General features: G+C 41.4%; 1 protein-coding gene across 1 annotated transcript in view; it reads right to left on the bottom strand.

Moving 5' to 3' along the window:
* The window catches only part of KMO (kynurenine 3-monooxygenase), a 53,808-nt gene that overhangs the window by 22,650 nt on the left and 18,839 nt on the right, over positions 1-12,319 (bottom strand). The window contains 4 exon segments of the mRNA XM_029934828.1: positions 88-175; positions 3,673-3,721; positions 10,597-10,686; positions 12,124-12,221. Coding sequence (XP_029790688.1) covers positions 88-175; positions 3,673-3,721; positions 10,597-10,686; positions 12,124-12,221 — 325 coding nt within the window.

Here is a 12,319-nt window from a genome sequence, read left to right as displayed (position 1 = left end):
AATATTTCAAGTAAGCCAAAGAACAAAGTTTACAGATACAGTCCACGGCGCCAACCCTTCACCTCTGTAGTCAGGACCACTGATTACCCAAGCACGGTGATCATTCCTTCCTCAGGATTACATTTCAACAGCCTGTGGCCAAAGTGCACCTTTGCACTGGGGTATTTCTCAACAGCTGAGGAGACAAAGAAAAAGAGCAAATGGAAATGAAATTCCAATTCTTATTTCACTTAATAAAACTGAAATAGTAATCAGTTGACAGATGTTTAGTCTTAAGACTGTAATACTGAATTCATGAAAAGTGGTGACTTGACAAGTATTTGGCAAATTCTAGGAGAACTTGGTAGTAAAAGAGATGAATACAAATCAACTATCCTCATCTTTTTAAAAAATCCACCTAATTCCATTATGCAAATTCTTTTTTTAATTGTTTTAATATTTTTATTTATTTTTGAGAGACAGAGAGAGACAGCACGAGGAGGGGAAGGGCAGAGAGAAAGGGAGACACAGAATCCAAGAAGCAGGCTCCAGGCTCTGAGCTGTCAGCACAAAGCCTGACGTGGGGCTTGAACCCATGAACCGTGAAATCATGACCTGAGCCGAAGTCAGACGCTTAACCGACTGAGCCCCCCAGGCGCCCCTACGTTACTGTGGTGGTCGTCACCCTGGAAAAAAGCAGCCATCACGTATTTTAAGAGTTGCCTCTAATTTAAGATATTGTGATTAGAAATACTCAGCCAAACTCCTTTTCTCATGCTGTGCCTTATTCTATATCTCTTTTTAGTAGGTCTTTAGACTTCTGAGTCATCACAAATATAGATTTTGATACCAATTCTTTTTGTAATCAAACACTGAAACACTGAGGGAAAAAATGAGTCAGAACATTTAAAACTTCTCAATAAATAGAACCAAATTATTCTGTTCTTTTTTATTTTGCCTGTTAGCAATCTATAGAAATTAATGAATTCATCATATTCTGGTCATAGCAGTAAAATATGATTTTTTGCCCCTATTAATTCTCGTGGATAGGAGATTTATAGGTTATTTATTGTTCTTAAAGCTACAAGTCAGATCTACTTATCTATGTTTAAGAAATCTTTTGGCAAATAACTTTGGAGAAATCAGAGTCTATATGAACCCCTAAGGATATCTTTCAGAAGCCCAAAATGTGTTTGTGGAATCAACTCTTTAAAAAACTAAATTAAATTACATTTGTTTTTTATTTAAGTGTACACTAATACATCCCAAAGAATTTTCCACAGAACAGTAGTCCTGGAATATGCTCCCTAAAAAAACTGTTTTGTGGTCAGAGCAACTAGAAAAACGCTAACGGCCTGACCCTCCAGGCTGTGGGGTCCTGGTCCTCACCACCGTGGCTGAGGTCCTTGGAGTGCGGCTAGTCCAGTGGAGATGGGCGGTACACACTGGGTTTTGACAACTTAGTACCAAATAAAACAGGTCTCGTGAGTAACTGTCATCTGTTGATGACATATTGAAATGATTATTTTTTGGATCTATTAGGTTAAAATAGACTGTTAAAATTAAGTTCACCCATCTATTTTTAGGTTTTAAATGTGTAATTTAAATTATACAAGTGGCTGACCTTGGTTGCCAAATCTTGGACGGTGTCGCCCTAGAAAATCTGCAATGCAGACGAGCTGAATAAAGGCCCTGAGAAGTATCGTAAGGAGACTTTCAAAACTTGTTTCATGCAGTATTTATCCCACTTGCTTGGCTGCATGTCCTTTTCCTGCTTGCTTTGCCTAACATTGTTAACATCTCCACCTCACCCGGAGGTGAGCTAGGAAGTCATCCTACATGAGATGCAGGGGAATGAGTTTGTTACCACACCTTAGAAGAGAGGCCGTCCAGTCAGGAGCGAGGGTTTGCACGTGGAGCTGGCAGCTCATATGTTTGTGTAAAGGAATCACACTGTGTGAAAGAATTTATATGCCAAGTGATGCGTAGAGGTAAAAGTGCATTCAGGTGGGGGGATGGGCTAAATGGGTGACGCATTAAGGAGGGCACTTGTGATGAGCACTGGGTGTTCTATGCAACACTAAATTCTCCTGTAACTAATATTATACTATATGTTAACTAATGATTTTAAATTAAAACTTGAAAGTTATAAAAAATGAAATGAAATGAAATGAAATGAAATGAAAAAAGAAAGTCCATGTTCACTGTATTCACATATTTCTGGCATTTATGAAACTGTGCCCTGTGCAGCACCTTCTAAGGAAAACTAGGTATGAGAGCATCTGCCTGTCTGATCAGCTCTTCCCTGGTTGTAGCTCCTACAGCTAGCAGATGCTTCATGTGTGATATTGGAGGCACAGACCCTAAAAGATAAAGGCATGGACTTTGGAGTAACAGATCAGGCTGCAGTCTAGACTGCCACTTATTAGCGGTGTGGACTGCTCCCCAGTCAAACTGAGGGAAAAGGATTTCCCGCCTCACAGGGCTGGTGGGAGGGTCCTATAAATCCATGCATATAAAGCACTTAACACACTTCCCCGGGGTCTCGGTGAATGTTTGCTCTCATTCTCAATAAATTCAGAGATGCTCTAAAGAGATTGTATTAGGTCGGCTATACTACTTTTCAAAAAGCTGTTTTGTGGTTTCTTGAAATTGATAGGAGTATATCTAGCCACCTACCCCCACACCTCCATCTACCCATTCGAAAGACAGTCTTGAATATAAGTCAGAAAGTGAAATTAAAAGGCATACTAAGCCCTTTTTCTGAAATCCTGGTGAATCAGCTAGAGTGATTCCCAGCACACCCCCTGCCAGCCCAATTCAATTCGACAGACCCTCTAGAATCACCCTGGGGTGAGGGGTGTGGAGAACAGGTCATCTTGTAGAAACTCTTCTCCCCAGAATTCAGAGGCTGCTGGATTGCATAGAGGAGTTGATTTAAAAGATAGTAGAATTACTCCAGTGTCAGGCTTTGCAGGAAATGAATCTGATTAGCACAAATGCTAAAGAGGAGAAAAAGGTGATATGGCCAAGGGCCCTGGCCGGTGATTGCACTGATTATCCAAGCTACAAATTTAATTTGCAAATTTAATTCGCAATCCAGTGGCTTTTCCATTAATGGGTGTGTCCATAACACATTAGAGTCTTCAAGATATGTTTTACACCTTCCTCTTTTTCAACCTTCTGCAGCCTCTACTATTTGGTCTCCTACAGGTATCATGAGCCTACGCCCTCCCCTCGGGCCCCTGTAGTTCAGGCCTGGGTTTATGCACCCAGGGATTATCAAAATATCAAAAGTCCTCTTCAGCCTTCAGCTACCGATGTTTATCTTTCTGTAGTGCAGAGCTAATAGTGTCATTCTGGAAATCATCCAAGGGTATTTGTTTTTCCTCTAGTCCCTGAGTTCTTCAGGGGTGAATACTCATTCATTCTAGTGCTGACGAGACAATGGAAACTCAATGTGTGTTGAACAAATCATATTTATTTAGATCAGTGATAAGATGAAAAAGAGATGCCGGAGGACACATCACTACTACCTTTCAAGGACTTTGTATTGCACAAAGCCTTGTCCTTAATAACCCGTGAATAACCCATCAAAAGGAATAGTAAGCAAATCTCAGTGAATCATGTGACAGGGTTAGGCTCACGTGCTTTACTGAAAGTGACTACAGCTGAATAAACCATTGGACTTACCAGTCAACAGTTCCTTGTTTAGATTTTCTCTGCTAATAGAAAGAATATACTGCAAGAAAAAATATAGTAGATACTATTTACTTCTGAAGAATGGACAAATATGACTCACATTATTCATTTAGCAGTACAAAATATTTAGCAGAAATTTGCAAGTTTAGTTTTATAACCATTTAGCTAAATAGCCTTTTTAAAAATAAGCACTTTAACCAAATACATATAATACAATGTTCAAGTTACAACTTCGGCTTTTCAGGGTTTGATATTAGAAAAACCAAATCCTTCTTTTATAGCAAAAATGTTATTTTTACTGAGATAATTTTAACAACATCTTATATTTTCATCTTAGATCTCCAAATTGATCTGTTAGAAAAACTTCAGTGATGACAACGATGTTAGAATAAATGTGGTATATCCTAAAGAGACTACCTTGAAGGCATTCATTAAATGTGAAAAGAGTGTGTGGGGGGGGAAGACAGTAATGGTTAGGAAATTGTCAGTTGAAGCAGAGTCAGTCCTCCTTGAGACATGCGTTCATTATCTCTGACTTTATAGGACAATTAAACAGGGCCGCCTGTTCCAAGATGCACAGTGGGCACAATACCTAGGGTCCACATATTTTAGGGGTCCAGGAAAATGTTTTAATTTTAGTTTATACTGAAATTATAAGAAAAAACAAATATAATGAATCTATGAAAATGAATCCATCCTGGGTTATTTTTTTTTTAATGTTTATTCACTTTTGAGAGATGGAGAGAGACAGAATGTGAGTGGGGGAGGGGCAGAGAGAGAGAATCCGAAGCAGGCTACGGGCTCTGAGATGTCAGTACAGAGCTCAACGTGGGACTTGAACCCACAGACAGAGATCACGACCTGAGATGAAGTTGGACGCTTAACCAACTAAGCCACCCAGGTGCTCAAGCCTGGGTTATTTTAGTCTTTACACCAATGCCCTCATAAAATCTAATTTTTAATATTCATTATTTCAGAGGGAGAGGGACCCACAAAGGTGAAAGCACCAACCAAAAGCCCATGAAATTCATAATACAGCCTTGCAGTTCAGGGTGACCCTATTCGTTAAAATTTTAAAGCATATATTTCCCAAATTTTGAAACATCACATCATTTCAAAAAATATGTGCATTTATAAGTCTTCACCTCATCCCAAAGTAGACATTTAATATTAACGAAATCTACGGTTGGTGTAAAAACAACTCAGTCATGCTACAGAGGCAATGACGGGGAGGGGTTTCCTGTGTCTTTGCTATGAATTAAAACAAACAGGACTTCTTCATTCTCTGCCTCTTTGTTCTGTTTTCCAGTCATCGGTGTCATTAATGACCTCATTTCAATAGATACCACACTTGCCATTCAAGATACGTTTGGAAACATTTAAATTAGGGAGACTCATATAGGTAGGGAAACTATTTTTTCCTTATCAGTGGCCAGGCTTGGTTGACATCTGTGTCATCTGGGAACCGTTATGCACACGGGTCCTGTGGAGAGTCCCTGTCCTTTCTACCTGGCATCTGTATGCAGCGTTGTGCCACAGCCAGAAGTTAGAACCTCCCCGCCACTTCTCCAATGCCTATTCTAGAAGGTTGGTCTTATGAAGAAAAAATATGAATAAGAACAAACAAAACTTCACCATTTGATATTAATCAAATTATAGCATCGTTCACCTTGAACTTATATAGTGATGTATGTCCACTGATTCTCAATAAAATTGGGACGAAACTGCATTTCTGGTGAAGGCTACAAAGCAATAATTCTCGTAATCCAGCTTCATATTTCCCACCTGGATAGCTGTATTGAACTTATTTATCAAAAATGACAGAAACAAAAAGAACTCTGGTTGCCAGCTGGCAGCCATAAATTTCAAATAGTGGCTCAAATGACTACAACTTAGTCTATTTTGTGAGTCATTATTCAACTGTCCTTACTCATCATATTACATTTTATAAAATTCGGTGTATTTTTCCTAGACATGGAATAGTGTAATTATAAATGAATTCAACACTGTTAATCCAAGACTGAAGCTGGCTTCTGTCTGTTGCCACTTAGTGATTTAGTTGTATTTTACAGACCAAGTTGTTTCAAACGAACCCTTGCAAAGGTCTTTAATAAAATAAAACAGTGATTAAAAAAAGAAGGAGAAACAAGTCAGGAAGTATAAAGAGATCCTTGTAACCAACAACATTAATAATGACACCTAAAGGGAGTTGGATAATCTCCTTTGGAGATTTGTAAAACGAGAGTTGCGGTGCTGACTTTTTCAAAATACTGGAAAAACCTGTTTACACTCTGTATCCTGAAAGCCTGCAAAAGGGAATGTTGTCTAGTAAGGGGGTGCTATTCCTCTATTTGGTGCATAGGAACTGGGGAGGTAGGGGAGGTGGGGGGATGGGAGAAATAGGTGAAGGGGATTAAGAGTACACTTATCGGGATGAGCATCTAGTAGCATATGGAGTGCTGGATCTACTCATCATGTGCGCCTTAAAGTAATATAATACTGTATGATAGCTACACTGGAATCAAAACAAAATTTTTGAAAATCTTCTTCTGCATCATTAAAAATATTGGGGTGCTCTGACCTGCTGTGTATATCAGGTAATATTTTTATAGTTCCCAGGCCCATTTGGGAGGGAGACGGCAGAAATGAGCAAGGCTGGAAGAGTCTGGACCCTGCCAGGGAGGAAAGGCTGAGAATACAATAGCTGGAGGAAGGAGGCTCAGAGAAGGTTGAAGCCAACAGAAGGTGGGCTGCCTGGGGACCTGCAGAAATTCCTGGGGTCATGTGAAGGGCTTGGGACTTCCACAGGCTGTGGAATTGAGCGATTCAAGGCAATTTCATGTAGTTCTTAAAGGAGGCCCCATGTTTGAGCCTGTTATAAGAGTAATGATGCAAACCAAAGAAAGAGAAGTGGCTGCAAATTTAGCACTGACTGAGTTCTTAAGAACTGAGAATGGCAGGACGGGTGGGCGAGCCATCATTTCTTGCCTCTTCTAATGTGTTGAAGGTCTTGCGTGGGAACTCTCACCAACACCTTCACTCTCTTGATCATCAGGGGAAATGAAGCTGCCCCACCCCCTCCCCAGTGCTGGGGGTAAGAAACTCAGTTTGGTGTTCACATCCAAGTCCCTCTTCTCATCTACCGTTGCTGATATTCTGAACCATATCTTACTCCTCTGTCTACTCATAACTTGTTGGCTCAGTTTCTGGGAAGGGGATGATGCTAATTCCCCGTGATTCCAAGGCAAAGGGGGGATGATTACTATGGTCACTCTCAATTTAGCAAAAGAAATAGTGTAACTTAGCAATACTGCCCAGCACTCCTGGGAGCACCTCCTACACCATGCTGCACTGGCCACTGGCCATGGGAACATCTGCCTGTGCCTTCCTTGATGTTGACCTCATGCACTCAGGTAGCCTGCGTCCTCATCTGTAAAGCAAGGGGGTTGGACTCAATGTATCCAAGGTTGCTGATCAGTCTAAGATTTTGTTATGTGAAAGTGCATTACAAAGTGTTCTTATCCAATACACACTGGGCACTTAAAAATTTATATAATTTTAGAATTCTGGTCTCACCCAACTTCCCTCCATAGATGGACCCTCATTTAATTGGGAGAATGCTATTTTGCTGCCGATTTAATATTCAAGAAAAAATATTTTAATGTTTATTTGTTTTTGAGGTAGAGACAGCATGACTAGGGAAGGGGCAGAGAGAGAGAGGGAGACATGGAACTGAAGCAGCCTCCAGGCTCTGAGCTGTCAGCACAGAGCCCACGGGGCTTGAACTCATGAACCGTGAGATCATGACCTGAGCCAAAGTCGGACGCTTAACCAACTGAGCCACCCAGGTGTCCCTTGATATTTAAACAAAATGTCTGTCTCAAACTTCACTTTCTTCATGAGGTCTTCTCTGAAAACGGAAACTTCCTCCCTCCCTGAACCACACAGCTGAGCATTCCATCTCTCGGAAGAGTTCCTTTTGCAAGAACTCTCTGTCCTCAGCAGGTCGCATGCTCCTCTTCCGGTCCTCAGGAGCCAGCACTAACACGAGTATGGAACACAGGACAGTGAGTGTTTATGGACAGGTACACTTAGCATGTACAGCTGCCCCCTGACCGGTCGGTATAAACCGTGTGCTCCTTGCCTACAACACCAAGCCTCCTTTGGGGCTGCTCAGACAAGACATGCTGACCATCCAAAACTGTTGATCTGACTAGGGATGGTCAGTGGATCTCCTTCTCCTTCCTTCTTCCACAAGGCTCATACATTGAGACTCTTCCTATGTTTTTATAATGCCAAAAATAAGCCTGTTACTATTTTAGAACATCACTAAATGGAAAAAATGGATTCTTCCCTGCTTCTTCCCATCCCCAAAGACCCATAGTTGTTGGGGTGTTTTACTTTTCAGCCACTTTTTAAATAAATATTTTCACAGTAGAACACGCATGATGTACCATTTACCATATTAACCCTTTTTAAGTACACAGCCCAGTGGCATTAAGGACATTCACACTGTGCGCGGCCTTCAGCAACACCCATCCACAGAACTCTTTTTCTTGTAAGACTGAACCTTCATATCCATTAAACAATGGCTCCCCATTTCTCCTTCCCTGCGGGCGCTGGCAACCGCCATTCTGCTGTCTATTTCTCTGAATTTAACTACTCTGGATACCTGACATAGGTGTAATTTGGTATTTGTCCTTTTGTTAATGGTTTATTTCACTTAGTATGAAGTCCCCTCCAGTTCCAACCAGAATCTTTTTTTTTTAAGGCCGAATAATATTGCAGTGTATGTTATACAGAAAACCTCCCCTTCTCCTCTGGCGAGTGTCCTCTTGCGCTACGCTTGTGCTCTGACACCGCATGTGGTTTTGGGGTGGGGGGCAGTTCTTTCATCAAGCAATTTCTCAGTGACACAAGCTGGCTGCCCCACAATGTAACCACATCTGCCTGGATACCCTCAGACCCTGAAGGTTAAGGGCTCAGTCCCATGAGACTGCACTCCCACCCCCCACCCCTACACACTTCAAATGCCCATGGCAATACAATTTGTAACTGGGCTTCTAACCAGCCAACTGTAAGTTAGAGGTTCCCAGGAGCCCCTCTTCAAATTCAATTAATTTGCTAGAGCAGCTCACAGAACTCAGGAAAACAGTAGACTTACTATTTAAAGGGTACAACATCTAGATAGAAAAACGTGTAGGGGAAGATATGTGTTTGCCCTCTGTGGGCGAGCTACCTCCAAGCACCTCCACGTGTTCATGAACCTGGAGGCTCTCTGAAGCCCACACTTCTGGGATTCACATGGGCATGTTGGATCACTAACTCCACTTCTGGCCCCTCTCCCCTCTCTGCAGATGGATGGGGCTAAAACTTCCAAGCTTCTAATTATGGCTTGCTCTTTCTGGCGACCAGCCCCCATCCAGGACCCCACTGAGAGTTATCTCATTAGAACAAAAGACACTCTTATCACCCAGGAAATTCCAAGGGATTTAGGAGCTCTGGATTAGGAACCACAGTAAAGACCAAATATTAGAAGAAAAGATCTCCTTGTTCTCTTATCACTTAGAAAGAGTTTTAGGAGTTCTGTGCCAGGAACCAGGGACAGAAGCCAATATGGATTTTTTATTTTCTTACATATATGTACACCACATTTTGTTTCTCCATCCATCCATTGGTGGACATTTGGGTCGCCTTCACTTTTTGGCTATTGTGAATAATGCTACTATGAACATGAGTGTTCAAATATCTCTTCAAGTCCTTGCTTTCAGTTCTTTTGGAGACATGCCCTGGATCATATGGAAATTCTATTTTTAATTTTTGGAGGAATGACTACACTGTCTTCCATAGTGGCTGCAGCATTTTATCTTCCTACCAACAGTGTGCAGGCATTCCAACATCTCCACATCCAATCTGATACTTGTTATTTTCTGTTTTCATCTTGTTTTCTGGGAGTAGCATCCTAATGGGAGTGAGGTGCTTCAGCCACTTTTATCATCATAAGAGCCACACAGACCTTGTTCCCATGAGCAGCTGTGTTTTATCTCTTGCTGCCCAGAGTGTGGTCCGGCGAGCAGCAGCAGCATGAACGCCACCTGGGTGTGTTTAGAATGCTATAGAATGTATACCTTCACCCTCGCCTTCAGAATCAGATTCTGCACTTTAACAAGATCCCAGAGGAGTCTGAGAGTGGCTAATCCACCTGCAATGGGGACTCTGTGGGAGCTCAGAGACTCAAAGAGTATACACTTCACTTGGGCTCCACCCTTAATAAAATAAGGCCTTGTTGGAAAAGCAAGTTGGGGTTTTTCTCTGGTTGATAGGTGTTCAGTACATTCATTCTTTCTCAAAGAAGCGAGCTTAGAAGGTATAAATATCAGATAAAACTACACCCTTTCCCCAACTCTGTGTGTTACTATGTAAAGATAAGAGAAGCACAAAGCAGAATAATGGAATTTCTTTTGTAAACTTGACATCACCATCGGCCTCTGATGTTTTAGAAATTATATAGCACTAAACGCATTTTTGGTTCATTCTCTAAATTCCATTACAATTAAATTTTGGGCAAGAGAGTCAGTTTGGAGAAGGTGACAACAGTGTAAAACCCTCTAGGGTTGTCCTTGTATTTTATGCTTGACAATAAATACATGGTAATCTTCTCTGTGTAACTGAAAGGAGATGGGAGGGAAATGTACCAGGCCAACATGAGCCATATGCAGAGGCAAAAACAGCCTCGTAGTGAGGAAAATGTAACTTACTTCTATTGGATGGTTATTAGAAACTGAGCTCTAAATTGCAGACCAACACAGGCAATGTCAAGGATAGATCTAAAGGCAGGAAAAGCCCATAAACAAGGGTCAAGTTCCAGACATTAGACTCCACTGTAAGTAAACATTATCTTCAGGGTAAACCCACCTGTGACTTGGTCCCATAAGGAACTGCAGACTTTCTTCCTGAAAGAGAGTGAATCATTCTTGCTCTCATGGGAATGCCTTGCGATACAATCTGAAATAAAAGAAGAAAAATCCATTTCAATTACCATGATATGGCATCATGGAATAAGGTAGATGAGATTTTAAAATGTGATTTTTCAGGGTGCCTGGGTGGCTCAGTTGGTTAAGTGTCCGGATTTGACTCAGGTCATGATCTCACAGTTCATGGGTTCAAGCCCTGCTTCAGGCTCTGTGCTGACAGCTAGCTCAGAGCCTGGATCCTGCTTCAGATTCTTTATCTCCCTCTCTCTCTGACCCTCCCCTGCTCACACTGTCTCTCTCTGTCTCTCAAAAATTAAAAAAAAATTTAAAAAATTTTTAAATGTGATTTTTCAACTATTTTTTAAAAAATTAGAAAATACTGCAAAGGACAATGGAAGCACATTGTGCTGGAAACTCAAGGAAACCTATGTTCTTGCAGATTTCAATTTTTTTATTTTTTTAACCTATAGCTTTTGGAATTAACTTTTATCTGGTCTAAATCACATTTTACAATTAAGGAAAATGGGTCAGTGTCAGAGAGGTTGGGTGATTTTCTCATAATCACAAAACAGAGCAATGCAAGAGGAGTCAAATCCAGGACTCCCAAAATCCCACGCAAGGTGTTTTCCCCCACATACATCTAAGGAAACTGGAAATGGAACTGGCATCTCTACAGACTTATATGATCATTTCAAAGACACTTTGTCAGCAAAGGTACTTGCAGAAAAATACATTACTTCTGTTCATATTTCTAAGCTACATGCCAGATAGTGAGAAGTTTGGCAACATTGAGACCGCATGAGGACCCACAATGCTTATCCAAACCCTTGAGGGCACACTAGTTTCAGGATTTGGAAGGTTTCAAATTCTAGATAGGTAATCTTGTGCGTATGTAGATGTCACATAATACCCAGTGGACTCTGAGGCATCATCCCACAACTGAGCACAGTATATCTATAGCAAAGCATATTCACACTAAATGAGATTTTTTAAAAGGCCATAAAAAGCCTCACATCAGGTCAAGTTTGCTGCTGAATTGGTGGTAAGTCTTCTGCTTCCAGAGCTCTTTGGAGGACAGCATTGTGGAAAAGACATTATGGACTTGTGTGGTCAAAAGAATGGGGTTTGTAGGCCTCCTGTCATCCTGGATACAAACTCAGGCCACACTTCCTGTAGGCTGAGACCCATCATTGAATTGCAGACCCAGAGTTGGAAGGGATCATGGTGGGGGCAGAAGTCACAGGATCCCCCTGCCCTCATCATGCCCCAGTCCCTCCCAGGCTGCCTCGAGGGTCAGATGTTCACCCTCTTGCCAAATTTAGACGTTTGACAACCTCTGTAGAATGAGTCTTCATGCAAAGGTTCTTGGCATTAGATGATGCTTTGAGCTAGGAGGAGATCAAGAGCATGTGATTGTTGGAAAACAGCAGCTCTCACCTTTTACAAGGAAAATACATTAACAAGGTACCTGATCTTCCAGGCCAATGGCATGCAAGGCTTGCCGTCCTCTATAAGAAAGGGCCAAGTTAATACTTCTTCCACGTGCAAATTTAGCGACTCGGAGATCTAAGACATTGGAAGTAGACTCTGTATTACACACAGCTCATTATTACCTTAGGACAGGGTAAGCAGACAGCACCTGAATAACTGGTGCAGTCAAGACC

The sequence above is a fragment of the Suricata suricatta genome, chromosome 3 (assembly GCF_006229205.1).
Source record: "Suricata suricatta isolate VVHF042 chromosome 3, meerkat_22Aug2017_6uvM2_HiC, whole genome shotgun sequence".
In the NCBI taxonomy this organism is placed as follows: Eukaryota; Metazoa; Chordata; class Mammalia; order Carnivora; family Herpestidae; genus Suricata; species Suricata suricatta.
Note: the sequence above shows the minus strand (reverse complement) of the source record. Positions and strands in the feature narration are given on the sequence as shown.